Source organism: Delphinus delphis, chromosome 14, assembly GCF_949987515.2.
Source record: "Delphinus delphis chromosome 14, mDelDel1.2, whole genome shotgun sequence".
Lineage (NCBI taxonomy): Eukaryota > Metazoa > Chordata > Mammalia > Artiodactyla > Delphinidae > Delphinus > Delphinus delphis.
Window position 1 is genome coordinate 41348373 of NC_082696.1, and position 22268 is coordinate 41370640.

Below are 22268 nucleotides of genomic sequence, written 5' to 3' on the forward strand. Positions count from 1 at the left end.
ACTTGAAGAGCAAGGCATCAAAATATAAAACAGAATAGTCTTTTTCTTGGAGTCTTCGAAGTATACAATATTTACAATTTTGTTAATTTCTAAAAAAAAATTTCTTTTTCTAAGGAATTGGAGGCACAACATAAAAAGGAAAAGCTAAACCTGGAAGATGATAAAAATCAGCTTCAACAAGAGCTAGAAAACCTGAAGGAAGAACTGGAAGACAAGCTGAATTCAGCCAATCAACAGGCAAGAATTCTTTAGGCCAATCAATCACCTATGTTATATCTCATTGATAGTACCTTATTTGGTAACATTGTATAAGTAGATGAGCCTCAATGAAGGTAACATATCTGGAGTAAAAATAATCAAAAATTTTCTTTAATGCTGAAATTTTCATAGTGACGTTGATTATATCTCACCAGGTAAAAATTTACCACAAAAAATGTTGGACCAAGATGCTTTTGTGGGGAAAAGCAAAACAAGGGAGAATATCCCGTTACACGAAAGAAAACAAGAGTTTTTTCTACCCTTCTGCAAAACATTGACTTTGTATTCTCTACCCTGGATCTTTAGGTAGTGACATCTAAAATAATTTTTAAATTCTATATGAAAATAGTATTGTTTAGCTTGGAAAAGAAAAGACTAAGAATAGAATAGAATAAAATGTTATAAATCAAAAAGTTGTGAATAGAAGAAATGTAAAGACAGTTGAAAAGCTATAATATTGCTTGTTCCACCCCTTGCTGTCCTGTGTCCTTGTTCATCTGTGTCCTAGAACAGCCCCCCTACTGTCCTCTTTTCCTTTCTTTCCAGCTCATCCTTCATGGGGCTCATAGACTGGTCTTCCTAAGACAAGTTCTTGTCTTGATGTGTCTCATCTTGTCAGCTGTTCTACCTCACTAGCCTCAACTTTCCCAACAGTCTTTAAGTCCTGCTTTCTCATCAGTCTGCTTCTGCTCACAGAAACCACATCAAAACACATGAGTGCTCCTGGGCAGTCTAATGATTTGCACTCAGTATTCTTTAATTATCTTTAAACACTTATCCAGAGAAGGTACCAAGCACGACATTTGGATATAATAGAGAATTAATGTTGTTACTGGTATTAGCTCAGTCTCTCTTCGATTGCCCAAGATCATCCACTGCATACCTCTCTCGCGGTCTGTGATCCTTGTGGTTATGGTGTCCTGCTGTCATTAGAAGGTGGTTTAGTGACCATCTGTGTTTCTCATGCATGTGCCCTGGAGTTCTACTCTCAATTCCAAGTGGTTTCAGCATTCCTCCAACCTACATATTATAATCTCACTAAGAAGAGTTCTAATTAATATGTAATTGATTTTGCTTCTAGATACATTCTCAATTATGTTTTAGCACCTTGGTAATATTTTGGTGCTGCTTTAGAGTGGCTCCCAAGAATCTGCCTGCCTCATCCCTCTGTATGTATCTGCCTTCCCTTCACGCTGGGACATTTTCTTTCTTGTCCTACTTTGCTGGCTAGGATCTCCAGAGACAGTAAGCATTCTTGTTTTGTTTCTTGCTCTTAAAGTGAAGGGCGTCAACATTTCACAGTTAATTATGATGCTTCTCTGAAGCTTTATTTTGTAAATGCTCTTTATCAGGTTTAGAAAATTCTCTTGTAATTCTGGTTTCCTAATTCAAAAAAAAATTACAAATTGATGTTGATCTTTCTGCATCTATTGGGAACATACTCATTTTTCTTTAACTTGTTAATGTGGTACCTTACATTAATCAGTTTTATAATTTTAAATCAACTTCGGAGTTCTAGAATGAGTCCTAGTTAGTCATGACAGATTATATATATCTTCTTTATATAATACTAGATTCAGTTTTGTAATATTGATTTTAGGATTTTTAAGCCTAGGCTTAAATAAGATGGCTTCGTACTTTTCCTTCTTTATACCATCCTTTTCTGGTTTTGGAATCAAGGTTATATCAAGCCTCATAAAATGAAGTGGGATTTATATCCTTTTCTGTTCTCTGGAAAAGCTGTGTGAGATTGAAATGCTTTTGTAACCTTAATTGCATTGTGGTTCATGTGAAAACAATTTTTGAAACTTGTTAAGGCCTAGCATCGTGACCTCACACATAAAAGAAGTTTAATGTTCTGAGTGCATCCACTCATTTAATGCAATGTAGTCTGCATTCTGGTTCATTAAATCAAGATTTTAAGCTATTTTCTTCAAATATTCTGTATTCTTTTCAATTTTTATCTTCTTGATCTGTCAGTTTCTAAACACTGATACTATGATGGTGTATTTGCTTATTTCTTCTTACATTCTATCAATTTTTGCTTTGTATATTTAGAGGCTTTGTTACATGCATACAAATATAGAATTGTTTTAGCTACTTAACGAATCATACTTTTTGGCTTAGTCTGTGTTATTTGATATTGTATAAGCTGTCTGGTATATCTTTTTTCATCCACTGACTCTGTTTTTCTGCATCCTATGTTTACGTGTGCCTCTTGCCCAACACATATAGCTGCATTTTAAAAAATACCTAGTCAGAAGTTTTGCCTTTTAAATAAAAATTTTATTCCACTTACATTTATTGGATGGAAAATAGATACATCTGTGGAAAGACAGGAGGAAAGAATTAGGGGGGTAGTTCATAAAAACAGAAAGTGATTGTTTTAGAAAAAATTAAGGAATGTACTTTCTTCATAAGTTGGTAGATCTTGATACCCTTCCAAATAGCCTCAAAATGTAAGTAGTTCAACTGTGGATCTAGATGATAAATTCATAAATGCCAGAATCATAATAGTATATTAAGGGAAGTTAGTGAGTTTAAAATCTCAGGTGGAGGATAACCCTGTTATCCTATGAAATGTTATTTTGGGATCACCTTTGAAGATAAAATAGTAGGCTGAATCATCAATAATTCTGACCATTATGGTCTGTTAAAATGTACTTATAACATTTAAGTTGTAGATTTTCTTCTGGAGATAAGCTTTTTAAGTGGATATATATTTTTTCAATATTTTGTTGAAATGAAAAGCATTTGGATTTGTTTATTATAAGATGTTCTATCACAGTTGTTACGCTGCCTGACACACGGTAGGAGATCAGTAAATATTTGACATCAATTGTAGGAATATTTTTTGGATCTGTCTCCTAAGGTAAAAGAAATAAAATCAAAAATAAACAAACGGGACCTAATTAAATGTAAAAGCTTTTGCACAGCAAAGGAAACCATCGACAAAAGAAAAGACAACCTACCGAATGAGAGAAAATGTTTGCAAAAGACATGACCAATAAGGGGTTAATATCCAAAATATATAATCAGCTTATACAACTCAATATTGAAAAATAAATAACCCAATCAAAAAATGAGCAGAAGACGTAAGTAGTCATCCATATGTCTACTTTGGAAAAATGTCTAACAGGCATATGAAAAGATCTGCAACATCACTAAAATTATTAGACAATGCAAATCAAAAACAACAATGCTGCGTCACCTCTTACCTGTCAGAATGGCTACTATCAAAAAGTCTACAAATAACAAATGTGGAGAAGAGGGATGTAGAGAAAACGGAACCCTCCTACACTGTTGGGGGGTATGTAAATTGGTGCAGCCAAGATGGAAAACAGTATGGAGGTTCATCAAAAGACTAAAAATAGAACTACCATGATTCAGCAATTCCACTCCTGGGTAAATATCCAAAGAGAACAAAAACATTAATTCAAAAAGATACATGCACCCCTCTGTTCATAGCAGCATTATTTACAATAGCGAAGATATGGAAGCAACCTACGTGCCCATCAACAGATGAATGGATAAAGAAGATGTGGTATATATTGGATTGGCCAAAAGGTTCATTCGGTTTTTTCCACAAGATGGCTCTAGTAGCCCTTAGTTGTCTTTAACTTCATTTGAAACAATTTTGTTAGATTGTATGTGACAGCTGTCATATCAATGTGCATTTAAAAAAAGACTTACCAAAATTGGCTAATTTTTATATAGCCATCTTAATATTGAAGATGGAAGAAAAGAAAGCAACATTTTCAGCATATTACGCTTTATTATTTCAAGAAAGGTAAAAACGCAAGCGAAACACAAAATAATATTTGTGGGACTTCCCTGGTGGTGCAGTGGTTAAGAATCTGCCTGCCAATGTAAGGGACAAGGTGGGTTCAATCCCTGGTCCAGGATGATCCCACATGCCGTGGAGCAACTAAGCCTGTGCAGCACAACTACTGAGCCTGCGCTCTAGAGCCTGCGGGACGCAACTACTGAGCCCATGCGCCACAACTGCTGAAGCCTGTGTGCCTAGAGACCATGCTTCACAACAAAAGAAGCCACTGCAATGAGAAGCTTGTGCACCATAATGAAGAGTAAGCCCCCGCTCACCGCAACTAGAGAAATCCCGCACGCAGCAACGAAGACCCAGTGCAGCCAAAAAAAGAAAGAAGATTTGTGCAGTGTATGGAGAAGGTGCTGTGACTGATCGAACATGTCAGAAGTGGTTTGCAAAGTTTCGTGCTGGAGATTTCTCGCTGGATGATGCTCCACGGTTGGGTAGACCAGTTGACGTTGATAGCGATCAAATTGAGACATTAGCTGAGAACAATCAACGTTATACCACGTGGGAGATAGCCCACATACTCAAAATATCCAAATCAAGCATTGAAAATCATTTGCACCAGCTTGGTTATGTTCATTACTTTGACGTTTGGGTTCCATATAAGTTAAGCAAAAAAAAACCTTCTTGACCATATTTCCGCATGCTATTCTCTACTTAAACGTAATGAAAATGTTCCGTTTTTAAAACAAATTGTGACAGGCGATGAAAAGTGGATACTGTACAATAATGTGGAACGGAAGAGATAATGAGGCAAGCAAAATGAACCACCACCAACCACGCCAAAGGCCAGTCTTCATCCAAAGAAGGTGATGTTGTGTATATGGTGGGATTGGAAGGGAGTCCTATATTATGAGCTCCGTCCGGAAAACCAAACGATTAATTCCAACAAGTACTGCTCCCAATTAGACCAACTGAATGCAGCACTCGACGAAAAGCATCCAGAATTAGTCAGCAGAAAACACACAATCTTCCATCAGGGTAACACGAGACCACGTGTTTGTTTGATGACCAGGCAAAAACTGTTACAGCTTGGCTGGGAAGTTCTGATTCACCTGCTGTATTCACCAGACGTTGTACCTTTGGATTTCCATTCATTTCGGTCTTTACAAAATTCTCTTAATAGAAAAAATTTCAATTCCTTGGAAGACTGTAAAAGGCACCTGGAACAGTTCTTTGCTCAAAAAGATTAAAAGGTTCGGGAAGATGGAATTATGAAGTTGCCTGAAAAATAGCAGAAGGTAGTGGAACAAAAGGGTGAATACATTGTTCAATAAAGTTCTTGGTGAAAATGAAAAATGTGTCTTTTATTTTTACTTAAAAGTTGAAGGCACTTTTTGGCCAACCCAATATGTATATAATGGAATATTACTCAGCCATAAAAAGGATGAAATTTTGCCATTTGCAACAAGGGATGGCCACAGAGAGTATTGTGCTTAGTGAAGTAAGTCAGATAGAGAAAGACAAATACTCTTTATGTTAATGCTTATATGTGAAATCTAAAAAAGGAAAACAAACAAATGTATATAAGAAAACAGAAACAGACTCACAGATACAGAGAACAAACTAGTGGTTACCAGTAGGGACGGGGAGTGGGGAGGGCTTAGATGGGGTATGGGATTAAGAGGTACACTCTACTATGTATAAAATAAGCTACAAGGATATATTGTACAGCATGGAGAAATATAGCCATTATTTTGTAATAACTTTAAAATGGAGTACGATCTATAAACACATTGAATCACTATGCTGTGTACCTGAAACTAATATAATATTGGAAATCAACTATATGTCAATAAAATAAAAAATAAAAAAATTTTAAAATAAAATAAAATTTATAGGGCTTGATATGGTGAGTGGTAGAAAGTGACTCAGGTATCTAGCTTAGGTATTTGGACAGATAATAATGCCACTATTGGAAGATAGGAATCTGTACTTCCTGTAGAGGAAAAATACATTGGATGGCAAGACATCGAGTTGTTTCTCTATGCTGACTTTGTGGTGATTGTGAGACATCTAGGCTAGAACTAAGTAGAGTGTGCAGGCTTGGAGCTAAAGATCGGGCAGTTCTGGAAGCCATTTAAGTAGAAGAGCTTACCCAAGGGTAGCTAATGAGAAGATTGCTGGTAACAAGAAGTGCACCAATATTGAATTAACAGAGCCAGGAAAAGCGATTGAAAAGGAGAAATCAAGAGCATGAGAACAAGGATTAGTGGATGTCAGAAAAGCATGAAAACAGACACTTGCAAGAGGGTGGAAGTGTCAGTGTCAGACAGTGATTAGGATCAGACTGTGAGGCCTGAAAATGTTATGCAACCAAGAGTTCTCCGAGGACTTACCCGTAATGTCAGTAGAATAGTAAGATAGAGGCCAGAGTTAATAGGTTTAATCTGAATCATAGTGGATGACAATGCTTTCTTAAGACTGTATGTAAATGGAAGAGAAGAGGAGAATGAAGTTAGATTCTTTCTTCAACCTTGTACCAAAAAAGTTCCAGGTGGGCTAAGCATTGAAATGTAATATTAAATCATGAATATAAATAAAATACAAAACTCAAGTGACAAAATACAAGGACAAAGAAGGCTTTTTGAAATATGATGGCAGTGTCATGAATTAAAAACACAGAATATTTATACAGATATCAAAACACACCATAAGCAAAATTATGGGAGGAGAAACTGGGAGGTGTGGAATAGGTGATTGGCAAATTGTGTGAGTATTGATTGGTACCTAATATTTGTATGTTGCTTTCTAGTTAAAGAACCTTTTTCCATATATCCTTGAACTTAATTATCGTAGTAATTCTGTGAGGTAGGTATTTTTACTGCTGTTTTATACTGGCAGACCCAGAACTTGAAACTAGATTTTCTCCTAAATTCAGTCCTCTTTAACTCTGTTAACAGTCACTTTTCTTCCATTCGTTCATTCACTGCTGCAGAACACATTCTGCAAGCCAGACCAACACAAAAAGTAGAGAAGATACAAGTAATCTATGTAGACTAGGGAAATGTGACATAAATACAGTGACAGAGAAAATTTTACAGCATTGTAAATGAATATTATTTACAAATATGCTAGTTAATTTTCAAATTTAAGGAAAACTGATGTCTTCCTATGAGAATTTAAATTTCTAAAATGACTCAAAGTAGTTGAACAACCTGGCCAAACCAATTATAGCCATGAAAGAAACTGAATAGTCCAACATGTATCTAGAGAGGCACTAGACCCAGAGGATTTTCATGGATGAATTATACTAAATTTTCAAAAAACAAGTAAATCTTAGCTATGAAAATATTTCAGAGCCCAGAAAAAAATGGAAGCTCCCAGCTCATTTTATGAGGTTGGCATCTCTTTAAAGATACTAACAAGATAAAATGCTACCATCACTGGAATTGTTCAGCATGTGCATATATCTGCATGGAAAGGAGACAGGAAGTTGGGGGCAGGGGATTTCGGGTCAGAGAGGGGATTAAAGAAGGATTTTCAGTTTTCTTTGTGATGTCTGTATTTACAGTGAGAAATACTCAGGTATTATTTTTTAATTACCAGTTGTCATTTCTGTAGAGTTTTGATAAGCTTAGCTGTTTTATAAAAATGAGATTTTTACTTCATAATATTTTCTTAGATAATTGAAAGTATTTCATTTACTGATTTTATAATAGTTCTCATTACTTGAGGTCTGCTTAATCAACAAATTGTCTATTAGCTCCTAATTTCAAGAGTGTGTGAATTCAACTCTTAACAATTTCAAGACACACATTTTTTATGGAAACATAGAGATCACAACATATCCTAATTTAAGCTACATTTACCAGCTTATCGATATTGACCTAAATCTGTCACTTTTATAAATAGATGGAGAACAGGGCTCAAATGAAATATAAGTGATTCAATTTTAGAGAGCAGTTTAAAAAATATTTTTGTCTAAAAGATCCTTTTTTCTCAATCTTGGGTATGATCTTTATCTTCAATTCTTTTTTATAGGTATTTGATTATATGATAGAACCAGGAATTCACAGGAGCTTGAGGTATCCATGTATTTACATGGTTGCCATGACAAAGGGAAATCATAAATATAGAGGTCTTTTCAAAAAACAACAAATGAAGACTATCATGGTTGAGTGCTTCTTCCAAATTCATCAAGAAAGATTGATCAGTAAAATTACATCTAAAGAAAAGACTTCAAGAAAACAAACGTGACTGTTTGCTAGTCGATTACACTGAGGTGTATTAAAAGTACTGTATTTACTTGCAGATTGGCCACCTCCAAGAAATGGTAAGCAAAAGTGAACAAGGTCTTGGCTCTGCAGAGGGACTCATTGCTAGTCTTCAGGACTCCCAGGAAAGACTTCAAAATGAGCTGGACTTGACTAAAGGCAGGCTGAAGGAGACCGAGGATGCTCTATTAAATGCTGAGGTAACGTCATTATCCTGTTACAATCTAAACATCAGCGAGGTAAAAATATAATTTACTTTGCTTAAAGTTTATTACAAATATCACATTTGTATATAATTATTATTCGTTTCCTAGGACTGCCATAACAAAGTACTACAAACAAGGTGGCTTAAAACAACAGAAATTTATTCTCTCAGAGTTCTGAAGATTGAAAGTTCAAGATCAAGGTGTTATCAGGGCCATTTTCCCTTTTAAACCTCTAAGGGAGGATCCTTCCTTGTCTCTTCCAGCTCCTGGTAGCCCCAGGCATTCCTTGGCTTGTGGCAGCACAACTTCAATCTTTTCTCTGGTCTTTGCATGGCATTTTTCCTGCATCCTCACATCTTCTTGTAAGGACACCAGTCATACTGGATTATGGGCTTACCCTATTTCAGCTTGGCCCCATCTTACCTAATTACATCTTCACTGACCCTGTTTCCAAATAGCATCACGTTCTGAGGAACTGGGGTGTTAGGACTTCTACATATCTTTTTGGAAACACAGTTCAATCCGTTTACAGTTAGTACGCACAGTTCTTTTACTGGTAAGAGTTGAACTCTCATGCATAGCAACTAAGTGATTCTCTGTGACCTACAGATTTTGGAAAAGATTTGTCTTTCCTCTTCAGGGTCATGAAGCAGAGCAAATATTTAGACTGCATTAGAAGGTAGAGAAATGAACCATACAACTAGGGGGACAGTAGCTAGAGATTTATCATTTTTTTCTTTCAGAGAGATGGTTTAAGGCGTGGGCTCTGAACTCAGATTGGTTGGGTGTGAATTCTGCCTCTGTCACTTAGTGTGTAACTTTGGGCAAGTTACTTTTTCTCAGTCTTAATTTCTTCATCCACACAATGCAGGAGAGGCGGGGGATGATGAGAATGCACGTCACACTGCTGTTGTCATAACTGACTGAGGTAAACCATTACAGCACCGTGCTTAGCAAGATAGTAAGCACTCAGTAAATGCTGCCTTCAAATTTTATTTTTTTAGCTTAGAATTGGATTCAGTTTCATTTCTTTAAGTTCCTTGCTCATATTTACATTGTTCTTCTATCAAATAGTAGAACATAATAAAAAACTTAAGCAAAACCTTATCAACTGTTCATTTTCTGTTCTGCTGGACAAATTTAATTGAGCAAATATAGGTGCTGCATCACAGTTTACCATAACTTTGAGTAAGCTTCTTAAGAGCGAGTGTTTTCTTCTTTTCCCACCCCAATAATGTCTAATAAAGTGCTTTGCATTCAGTAAAAGAAATACTCTTTGAGAAATTCTACTCCATTCAACACTGTCTTTGGTGGAAAAAAATAATTCTTAGAGGCAGAGTACTTAGTGAAAATGACAGTTGGCTAAGATGGCTGACTTCAGGTTTCAGTACTTACTGCTTACTAGCCAGGTCAACAATTTCAGCACTGACTTGCTACTTTCCCATCAATCTGGATATGCCCCTCAACAATGCTGCAATGTGCTACTGGCAAGTGGGTGATCCAGAAAGGGTCATTGTGTTAACAGAAGGATGGACCATCATCCCTTCCTTTTCCATTGTACCCTAAGAGCAGCTACACTGCTGGCAGGGATCGATGGTTGCCAGTGTTGTCCAAACAGGTCATATCCAGCCCCAAGCTCCAGAAAACCACTTCATTTATGCTACTCTACAGAGATTTCATATATATCATAATAACACTAAACCCATGGACCACTGGTTTGAAGTTACAGGATGAAAATAGAAGCCTAAATTTCTCATGATTATTTTAATCACGTCAGTGAGATACAACGATAATGCTTAAGCTTTGCAGATAGCATACTTTTGATATGAATGGGAATGAATTTTAACAGCGTATCTGCCTAGGTAATGTGTGTACAGGTGAAGATAATTGAATTCTTAGATACCTATGATATGGAAAATTTAGTTAAGATTATTCATTTAATGCTGACTTTAAACTATTAAATAATTTGCAAACTTTTAAGCCTTAATAAAATATAGTTTGCACAAGGACATTTAAAATATTAAATGGGTACCATGATTTTATTGTCAGAAAATCTCAAGTAATTGTCATAGATAGCACTATCAATTATTGTGCTGTAGAATTTAAAAGTTATAATGCAAGCACTCTGTTATTTGAAATAAGCAACAGTGACTTTGCTTTTGAAGACTAGTCTTCATTGAAAAGTTTTTATTCTTCAGAGTGAGCTAGAACAAGAAAGGCAACAGCATGAAGAAACACTTGCTGCCATGAAAGAAGAGGAGAAACTGAGAGTGGACAAAATGGCCCATGACTTAGAGATAAAATGGACTGAAAACCTTAGGTACATTCTTTACTCAGTAATGTAATCTTACCTATACAGACGTGCAGAAAATGGTTTTCTGTCATATGGCTTATATTGTCTCGTTGTTGAAGCTGTAGTAGCAACATTTTTAATGAATTTTTCCCATGATTAATTGCAGAGAAATTGGAATTCGCTTTTTCTGCTTAAATATAGATTACTTTTTATTTCATTTCCTGGACTATAACATAGGAAGAGTACTCACCTGAAGTCAGAGGGCTTACTGCTCTAGTACCTATTCTGCTGTTAATAATTTGATAAATAAATGATCTTGGATAAGTTACCAATTTACTTTATGGTCCTTAACTATGAAATAATCACCTCTTATTCTGAGTTGGCTTTTGAGGAGGATTAATTAAATGCTTAGAAAACCTGCAAGCAACTATACTGCAGTTATTGAGAGGAATAATTCTCTTCACAAATTAAGTGCATTTGTTCTATTTTAGACAAGAGTGTTCTAAGCTTCGCGAAGAGTTAAGGCTTCAACATGAAGAGGATAAAAAGTCAGCGATGTCTCAACTTTTGCAGTTGAAAGAGCGAGAGAAAAATGCAGCCAGGGATTCATGGCAGAAAAAAGTAGAAGATCTCTTAAACCAGGTAATTAATAGTCTGTAGATTATGGAGGTTCATTTTCCTTGACATTCTCTAGCTACAGAAATAGAAAACATTGTATGTTAATTCACTGTATTTTGTCATTTTTCATAGGGCAAACTTAATTTTTTAAATGTATAAAATCAAGGAGACATGAACTTATGAAACCGTGTGCTAAATAATTATGTTACATCTGCAGTCCTAAATACTGAGAAGCACTTACGGTTTTTTGGTTTAATATTTGAAATGAATGCATTAAAGATTTTAAATGGAAAACTTTTATTTTTTGAAAGTATAACATCTTTTTCCAAGCCATTAGATATCATTTGGGCAGTGGAAGGTAAAATTTATTAGATGTTATTCTGATTTCCTAAACTTACCAGAAGTGAGTAATTTACTTTCTCACCAACAGGAAGTTGCCTCTTATGCTTTAAAATGACATAAATGAAAGGTGGTTTTCTAATCTATCTTCTTATGTCAGGCTTGTTATTTCCAGAACATTTATAACTATAATTAAAAGAATTTGCACATTTTCACTCATTTACACAACTTCTAAATTTATGAATTCTTAATAGTCTCCTGCAAAGCCAGTAATTAAATAGGACTGACTGCATGAGTCACCACTTGATAAGCAAGTGCAGAACTTGGACAAGAAGCAGCTCAGCAATTTAGTGCCAGAAATCCACTATTATCTTTCTATTGTGATCATGCTGAATTTCAAAATAAACAGGGCAAGCTTTTTGTTAGATTATTTATTACATAGGTACATACGTGCAGTGTCCTTCAAGAGTACTTTGAGCCTGCCAATTTGTGACTGGTATTTCATAATAACTTATAATGTTACTCTGGAAAGGGAGTATACCTACATGAATATTTATGAGCTTCTGTGAATAAATAAATCTGAAACCTTTGAAACAAAAATAGGAAAACAACAACTCTCATTAGAAGTTGGTCAGCATGTTAGCATCGCTTATTAGTTACCTTCTGTATACTTACATTACATTTCTACTTCGGGATCTAGAAGGACAAGTTTTACTGGGTAGAGTGGTACTACTCCTCTATGATGTTCTGTACTTTGGAAGATTTAATTTTATCATATAATTCAACTACATGATAAAAATGGAAAACATCCTTAAAAGTCCGCCTTGTTTTTCAATCAGGAAGTATTGACATAGACATTTTCTGGCTAGATATGGCAATGTAAAGAGGGCCCACCACTTCTCCCACCTGTTTTCTATCAAATTATTTTATTCATTATTCATTTACTCTTCCTTATATTAAATTGTCAGATTTCATCCATGCTTCTCTGATATTCTTTTCTTGTCTTGTCTTTTTTTTTTTTTTTTTTTTGATACCTAGTCTACATTGTTCATTCCCGAGAGGACATAATGCTTTGCATCTTGTTCGAGGTCTGTACATCATAAAATACTTTATTACATGTGGCTCCAATTTTTACTAGCTTGATAGAAATAATTTTTTAATCAGTTTTCAAAGCAGATTAACCGTAAATATCAAGATAACGAAGAATTAATTGCCTCCAAAGGTAAAACTGTTCTGTGCTGCTTCAGGCCATCAGGCCATTTCCAAAATTACAGTATCTTCCTTTCTCGCCACTTCTAAAATATGTAGGCCACACACATTACCGTAGATAAGCTGGAAAATAGCTGTTGCATCCAGGATTGTCTACCTGAGGAAAGTTAAGAAAACAACTAAACAAAGGATTTCACGTTAAAGTGAAAGTGGGTATTATGTTAGAGGTTTCACTCTTTGTAGACGTATGAGATGACAACGGTTCTAGCAAGCCAGCAATTTTTTAATGGAACTTTGTTTTGGAAAGAAGACCCTTCCTGGCCCTTTGGATCTTGTTCTCTTGATTCTTTCTGATAGTTTCCTAGAGGCTGTGCTCTGACACCTGCTCCACCACTTTCCACTTGCCTGACTCCTGCTCAGCCCAGCTCCTCAAACCTTCCACCCCCGACCCTGAGCACTACAGCCACTCCACTCTATTCACCCAGCACAGCCTGCACCCCTCCGCACTTAGGGAAAACAGACGTGGCTTGGGGTTCGTGACATTAAGGAAGTAAGAGTAGGGAATAGAATGGGAAACAGCCAGGGCCTAGGCAGAAGCGTATGTTATGAAAGGTATCAGAAGATCTGCATTTTCATGTATTTTAATTATTTCTGAGTGAACTGAACACAAGTCTAACTTCTGTGCCTTAGCTTACATGTATTTCATCCTACTTAGAGCAAAGAAGAATTTGTCTTTCACATGAATTTAAACTCTTGAGAGTTAAATTTGATTTAAACTAACCCTCATAGCCTACGTATCAGAAAAATGGGCATAGAAAAGCATAAGAATTTCATTTTTCTTTAATCAGATGTTTTTTACTTTATGAAAAGTTCCAAAAGCTATTATTTTCATTCTGTGCTTCAATCAGAGCCTAATTTTTTTTTTTTTTTTTGCTGTACGCGGGCCTCTTACTGCTGTGGCCTCTCCCGCTGCAGAGCACAGGCTCTGGACGCGCAGGCTCAGCAGCCATGGCTCACGGGCCCAGCTGCTCCGCGGCATGTGGGATCTTCCCGGACCGGGGCACGAACCCGTATCCCCTGCATCGGTGGGCGGACCAATCAGAGCCTAATTTTATATCTTTTAGTTTTCTTTTAATAGTTCATTGTGTTCTTTTTTTCTATTCAATGATTACACTTTAGTGCAAAACTAATTATGCTTCCTGGGCTGATCAGTGCGTACATTTGAATTCCTTGAAAGCAAAAGAACTACATTGTTATTTTTCAACTCAATCTAAAGCAAAGCGATTATATAGATTCCCCTGTGATCGTATTTTCTATTTGTGATCCTAAACTGTCATCATTTATTTCTTTATTTCACCTTTTTCAAGGCAGATTTAATTTTGGAACCAATATGACTTCATATTCTAATGCCCTCATTCAGATCAGTGGACTGAGAAATTTGAGAGACACACGGATCATTCAGGCATAAAATTATGGAATTTTGTAGTTCATGTGTGACTTTCCATTTTGAACTTTGAGGCCCCAAGGTCATTTAGCTGGTTTTAGTGATGTATATGACACAATTTTTACTCTCCACATATTTACAGTGTAATAGGGGAAAGATCTGTATACAGATACCTACAGTAAAAGTCACTGTGTAGTAAGTGACTTTATAAGTGGTCTGGACAGTTCGTACTGTAGGAGCAGTGGTGCAGCAGCTCTACCAGCTCACCAAGCTTGTCATGCCCATACCTTCTCAGCTTCATATTCAGGGTCATCACGGCGGTGGCTTGCAGTCATCCATGGTGGGAGTGTTTACATCACAGATACAGCACGTGCTACAGATGAGGGCTTTGTTTTTCAGAGAGCTGTTAAACATTTACCAACATACTGCTGGGTAGGAGAAAAGAGTAGAGAAAGAGTAGTATAACCAGTGCGATTGGGAAAGAGTTCATTGAGGAGGTCAGCTTTAGTGTGACTCTTGAATAAGGTGAAGGATGAACACAAATATTTTTATTCATTTACCAAACATTTAATTGAATATACTCTTATTTCCCAGGCATTGTGAGAAATACAGAAAAATAAGAGGACAGTTGGGGAGAGAGATCATTGTGAAAACCTTTGACTTCTAGGCTTGGGAGTTCAAAGTTCGCACAATAAGCTGTGAGATTCTATCAAAGGTTTGTGGACAGAGGAATAACATGCTGAAATTTTTATGTTAGACAGCTTAATATGGCTGTGATGTTGAAGTGAGGATGAAATGGAGACATCTCGATATAAATCCCTAAGTTGAAGTGTCTGAAGCAGACCTCTTGAATGCGTGCCATGCACCCCTCTGCCATGCCAGCCTAAGGCAGCCCGCCCCTCCTTAGACCCCTGCCGTTCCTCACTGCTCAGCCTCCTCTTTCACACCAAACAGCCAACCTGTCAGCACTTCCTGCTCTCTACCTTCAGAGTAAGTAAGCGCGGATCTGCCCGTGTCTCACCACTTCCTGCACTACCAGCCCAGGCCAAGCCATTTGCAGTTCTCTTCTGCACCGCACCTGGAACCTACATTTGGTCTCCCTGCTTCTCCTCTTACCTACCTACAAATTGCTTTCCAGCCGGCCAAAGTGGTGCTCTTAAAATTTTACGTTGGGGCTTCCCTGGTGGCGCAGTGGTTGGGAGTCCGCCTGCAGATGCAGGGGACACGGGTTCGTGCCCCGGTCTGGGAAGATCCCACATGCCGCGGAGCGGCTGGGCCCGTGAGCCATGGCCGCTGAGCCTGCGCGTTCGGAGCCTGTGCTCCGCAACGGGAGAGGCCACAACAGTGAGAGGCCCGCGTACCGCAAAAAAAAAAAAAAAAAAAAAAAATTAAGTTGGATGAAGTTATTCTTCTGCTTCAAATCCACCAGTGGCTTCGCGTCGCGTTTAGAACACACTCCACACTCTTATCATGGCCTGCAGTAGCCTCGTGATTCGGACCTTGTGATTTGGCCTCTGGCTGCATTGCCAGTGTCATCTTCTGCCACTTTCTCCCTTCCTTTTTTACAGTCATACTGGACTACTTGGAGTTTCTGGACCACACACACCAAGCTTAATCCATCTCAGGGCCTCTGCATCTGCCAGTCCCTCCAAACGGAATCCTCTTTCCCCAGATCTACATGGCTTGTTCCTCAATTTGTTCAATTCTCTGCTCAGATCTTAACTCCTCAAAAAGATCTTCCTTGACCACTTTAAATAGCACCCGCTGTCACTCTCTGTCTTCTTATTCTGCTTTGTGTTTCTTCAGAACATTTGTTACCACATAGCATCATATTGATTCCCTTCCCTATTAGAATGCAGTTCCATGAGAGCTGGATCTTTATCTGTACTGTTCACTGCTGCATCCCCGGCAGTCTAAACTGTGCCTGGCATGTAGTAAGCCCTCAGTAGTTGCTGAATAAGGAAAAACTGAGGCACGGCATCCAAAGAGGAAGTTGTCACATATATGAAGTACAAATAATTCTACCCAAATAGCACCTGAGTTAAGTTTATTTCACTGAGAATTACCAGAGAAACTGTAAAGGAACAAATCATGTAATCTGATGGAATACTTTGGTAAAGGAGAAGGAAATGTTAAAACTGACCCAGGATTTGAAACCAGGATAACGAAAAGAAGACCATCGTCTGAGACAGGGAGGTCACGACAAACCACTTCACTGAAGGGGGCTGAGGTGGTGAGTGTGGTTTTAGACGCATTGATTCTACAATCCCAGGGTATTTTGGCATTTGTCACACTCAGTAGGAAAGAACAATGACATGAATAAGAAACAGAGCATTAAAATCAATGCTCTTGATCAAGAGTGACTGAAAAGCCAGTTTCTTAAGGCTGTTGCAGACCGCTTTCTGCATTTTAGTGCTGTCTAAAATGGTAGTGACAGGCCACCTATGACTGTGCAGCACTTGAAATGAACTTCATCCAATTTCAGATGTCAGTGTAAAATTTATACCGGGTTTCAAAATTTTAGTGTAAAAAGAGAATATGGAATGTCTCACTAGTACTTTTTATATAATTTCATGTTGAGATGCTAGTGTTTGGGATATATTGGGTTACATATATGCCTAAAAATAATTTTACTTTCTTTTTAATATGGCTACTAAAAAGTTAAAATTACATATGTGGCTCTGAATTATAATTCTATTAGCACTGGACTAGACTATTTAGAACGCAAAATTTTGAGTAAATTTGGCACTATAAGCTCAGGAGGACTCATTCTGCTGGCTCTTTCTCTTAACTCTTTAAGAAGTTTTATGTTAGGAAGAAAGGAATTCTCTCTCTTTAGAAATCATATTTCTGTCTATTGAAAAAAGATTATATTTTCATCAGTTTTATGCCCATTTTAAATGAGTAACAGTACTATCTTTTAATGGAAGAAGAGCTGCAAGCAGATTCTGAGGTAGAAGGAATAGAAAAGGACTTGGAATAATCATCTCTTCTCAGCTAATTCGAACCATGACCTTGACAGAAGCCCTAAGCAGTGCCAGGAGATCAGTGAAGCTGACCCTGAAGGTTCAGAATCCTCTCCCAAGAAATTAGGAGGGCAGGAACTATGTAAAAGAAGCATCAGAGATCCAGCCTGAACCCTGGGAAAAGAGAGAACTTGGGTAAGGAAGAGGGAAGTCAAAGGAAGAAGAAGCAGGAAGACGAAGGGAAATACCATGGAGAAAAGAGAAAAGCCAGCTAGAACAGAGAGTGGGAATAGCAGGCATGGCTCAGTTTTGCTTTCTCAGAAAATGTGGAATGGAATTAAGGTCTACCAAAAACCAACCAACATCCATTATACGTCATTCTTCCTACTTCAGTTCCTGGATTCAAAGTTAATTTGCAATGTTTTCCTTAGTAAATATGGAAGTTTAAAATTTTTCTTCAGTCAAAAAAATTAATGACATTCTTACTTCAACTACGTTATATCCTCTTTTATCAGACCTATGTTATTTTTCTGCTTTTTTTCTTCTAAAATAAATAGTACTAAATTGCTTTCTGAATTAATTTGCAAATCTAAAAATATTTAATTTTCTTTTCCCTGCCAAAAACTCCCTTTTGCAAATTTAAGTCTATCCAGTTTTTATATTGACATCTTTAGGAGAAGAGAGTGAAGAGATGAAACTATGATATCTATACCTAACTTTAAAAGAGATGTTAAAATACTGGGTAGTTTTAATGTGTACTGAGTGTGTGTGTGTGTGTGTGTGTGTGTGTGTGTGTGTGTGTGTGTCTGTTCTGCAAAATACTATAGTAGGACTGTGATGAAATGCAGAACAGTTTGTGCCTTCAGGGGTACTAGGGCCCAGAACACACCTGAGAAACACTTAAGAACTTCTAGGTGGCATTGTAGTAATAAATCAATGTAATCTATCTCTATTTCCTATGGCAAGATACTAAAAAGAATTAAAATATTTTGGATATGAAGGCGTTTAATGGATGTATGATTATAAAGTTATTTAAAGACGTAGTCTCTGAGAAGTGTTAAGATTACCTAACATATTAGCTTTTCTCTACCTTAATTTCATTTAAAAGCCAGTTATTACTAATTTAGTTAAAACATTAAACAGTTGTTCATGACTTTTTCTTCTATTTTTTGCTTCGGGAGAATTATTAAAGTTGTGATTCCTACGTCTAATCTTAGGTTTATTGGTTACTTTTCTCTAGATATTAGTATATTTGAAATTAATATTAGAAAAAGCTTTACATAATTTAAGAAATTACAGTATTGTATATTAAATATTTAATTTTGGAACATTTTATTAAGATCTAACATATTTTACTTGAATTGCAACATAAGATTAGTGTAGATATTGCTTCAAGGAATTTAGAAATTTAACAAATGACATTTCTTTTGTTAGTAATGAAAATTTTATTCTATATATTGGCATTTGATGACATTTTGACATATGTCAAAAATTCAGTGCTTCTGATATGCCATGCACTGTGTCAGACCAGTGATGGGGTTGTAATGATCTCTGCCTTCTCATTGCTTATAATCTAGAAAAGAAGGCAAATAGAAATAACAGTGTGACACATTAATTCATTACAACCATGGGACACAAGTGTATGTACCATGAGGACCTACCATAGTCTGGGAACTTGGGGAAGCCTTCTCTGAGTCGGGGATCCTTTACCTGAGACCTGAAAGAGAAGCAATAGTCAGGCCAAGAGGGGAAGGAGAACAGCAATCTGGGGAGAGGGGGAAGTACGTGCAGAGGCCCTCAGCCTACCCCCAGATACCTTTGTTCTGGGGAATAGAGAGCTAGGAAGGGGGTAGAGGTAGGCAGGGCCGGATCTTGTTTGCCTTGTTGAGACTTTAAAGGGCAATGAGGAGCTACTGAAAGGTTTTAATCAGGAGCGTGACGCATTCAAATATTGAAATTTCAAAACTCTGACTGCAGTATGGAGAACAAAATAGAGCAGGGCAAGATAGGTGCCATTCAGTGTATGTTGCTTCCCTCCTGGCAGTCTGTTCAGATTAATATTTTCTGAACAAATATTTACTATACTAATTCATTTCTCTGAAGGGCTACATTTCTAAGTCTTACATTCTGTTGGCTTTTGTCAACAGGATTTATGCAAGATATACATATTTTTTCTAAATAATTTCTTTTTCGTTATCTAGAAGTTTCTCATTACTGCTTATGTCACTGTGGGGAAGGGGAAAAGGTAGAGAGTAGTAAGAACTAACTCAATAATAAAAGTCCATGTCATTCATTTAGTTTTTTAGTAAACGTTTATTGACTACTTACTCTTTGCCAGGTACCAAGTCTGGCATTTTGGATACAAAATATGAACAAGGCAGGGTCCTCTAAAAGCTTGTAATTCAGTGGATTTCAATAGTTATATACCAATATGTTTGCAAACTACAAACATGTAAAAAACCTTGTGCTATTTTCTAAATGAATAAACTGAGGTTTAAAACAATGAGATTACTCCTAAGAGCATAGTTTCTTAGGTACAAAGCTGTAAATTTCTAATTAAGTACAGCAATTTTTAGTTATTTTCAGTTTTCTTCCTCACTTAGCTGAAAGTCTTATTATATTCGTCCTTCAAGACTAGAAATGCTGAAACACATTAGTAAGCCTTCTATGCTGAAGTATCCAAGTGCTCTCAGTGAGCTGAAGAGGACCTCTTGAGGCCCTTTTCACTCATCTCAAAAACTAACAAGTAGCTTAAGATGCTTTAAAACAAATTGACTATTATATAGGGCATTGATTTTTATTAGCACGGATCTTGCTTATATAGAATATTGCCAAATAATATTTTTGCATACAGATTTTTAGTACATCCAATATTCTTTCAAGCAAACATTTACTTGGGGGATCTCATCCAGTTTTGTGGTTTAAACACCATCTGTATGTCAGTGACTTCCAAAGTTAAATCTCCAGCCTTGATGTCTTCACCTAAATTCAGTCACTTGGTTGTCTAATAGGCATCTCAGGCTCAGCATGTCTGACTCAAAAGTATTGATTCTCAATCTCCATCCCATCATCTTTGCTTCTTGGCACTGCTTTTTGCTCAAAGGATGAGGCGTCATCCTTGCTTTCCCTCTTTCCTTTATCTCATGTAAATGTCAATCCTGTTTATTCCACCTCCCAGCGCCACCTGCTTCCACCTGCCTTAGAAAACACTTGTCCGAGACACCATATAACAGCCTTCTATCTAGCCTCCCCAATTTCACTTTTTTCCACAAACTTGAAGTAATCTTTTATGATGTAAATCGGATCATGCCATTTTAAATGTCACGTTTTTCAAAAGATCTTTTCTTACCATCAACCCAGTATCACCTCTAGTCGTTTCCTGTCACATCAACCTTTTTTTGTCATAATATTTACCATGAACTTTTTCTTATTTTTTGTGTATGTTTGTTTTACTATCTTATTCAGTTCTCTATATCACTCTGTACTTCCTGGAATATAATAGTACCCTAATAAAAAATTTTTAAACAAAAGAATAAATCTTACTTCGTTTATGTACTCATCAATAAGGGTACTGTGACCCAGCACCACTGTTGTGCCTTTTCTAATTGCTGTTGCCAGGTCTATGGTGTAAGTCACCCCAGGGCACAGCTTAGCGACCATGCCTTTGGTTTAGATATTTCCATGGCCTGCCAACAGTATGTTGACAGAGTTAGTGACCATATGAGTTTAGATTCCAAATGTTCAAATATACTCTCAAATAAAATCTAAAATCTAGAATTCCTACAGAAGAACCTCTGATCTTTCATATTGGTCTAATTTATCAGTTAGTTCAGGAATCCTAAATAACATATATATTTTGTCTGATGATACCTTAACGAGTGAAAAAATCTACTTCATAAGTAAATGCCATACATTTTACGTTAACTTCTAATGCCAGAACATCAATTCAGAGAAATACAAAGAGGTTAAAAAAAAAAAAACTACAACTAAAAATCCCTCAGATTTTCATAAGTTTTGTGAAGTCTGGAGAAGTTGTGTCTCATTAGTTTATAAAGCATATTATGAGTATGAGAACGCATAAAGAAAAAAATAAAATTAACAAACTAATTTATTTAAAAGTATGAGTGTGTAAGAAGTTATGGTGTAATCAAATAGAAAGTTAATCATTTTTCTCAGCTTATTTTTTCAACTCTGTGAACTATATCCTAAACTATATTTTGTATTAGTCTTAATTTATTGGTAAAAAATTGTTTACCAAATAAAAGCTAGCTTTAGTTTATGACACACCAAGGGATATTCACATTATGAGGAAAAAAAGAAAATTAAGTTTTGTCTGAAAATTTGATTAGTGTCCAAAGTAAAAACCATTTTATAGGAACTTTTCTAGTTATATTAATAATATAAATTTAAAATACTATTTTGTATCCTTGGAAGGCACAAAAGTGAGGCAATTGAAAATGAAATCACATTTTCCCCACATTTGGGGGAGGGAGAGTGTGTGTTTTTCCAATGGTTTGTCACTCAGAATTCCAGCGAACTTCTTAAAAATGAACCTAGATCATACATAATTTTACCAAATATATCCTAGAGAATAGGGTTGAAAAGATATGAAGGCATCTCTTCTTCCTTTCCCCTGAGTATAAAACCTGATTATTATCAAATCTTTACATTTTCAATGATTATCCATATTTATTTCTGGCCCCCAAATTATGTAGTCAATCAAGTTAGTGTTTCAGTTCTCATCTGCTCATTTCTCATAAGAGAAATCCTTCTAAAACCTACTCCAATGCTGAGTGAAATGCTTTGAAGCATTATATTGCAGATTTCTGGGAGGCATTTAGAACAGTAATATTCCTTCTAGGTGCTTCAGTAACCATTATCTT

General features: G+C 36.5%; 1 protein-coding gene across 1 annotated transcript in view; it reads left to right on the top strand.

Annotated features, from left to right (window-relative positions):
- The window catches only part of FAM184A (family with sequence similarity 184 member A), a 153062-nt gene that overhangs the window by 100054 nt on the left and 30740 nt on the right, over positions 1–22268 (top strand). The window contains exons 8-11 of the mRNA XM_060030033.1: positions 115–237; positions 8349–8510; positions 10715–10836; positions 11301–11451. Of these exons, the coding sequence (XP_059886016.1) occupies positions 115–237; positions 8349–8510; positions 10715–10836; positions 11301–11451 (558 nt within the window). The remainder of the gene's footprint in view (positions 1–114; positions 238–8348; positions 8511–10714; positions 10837–11300; positions 11452–22268) is intronic.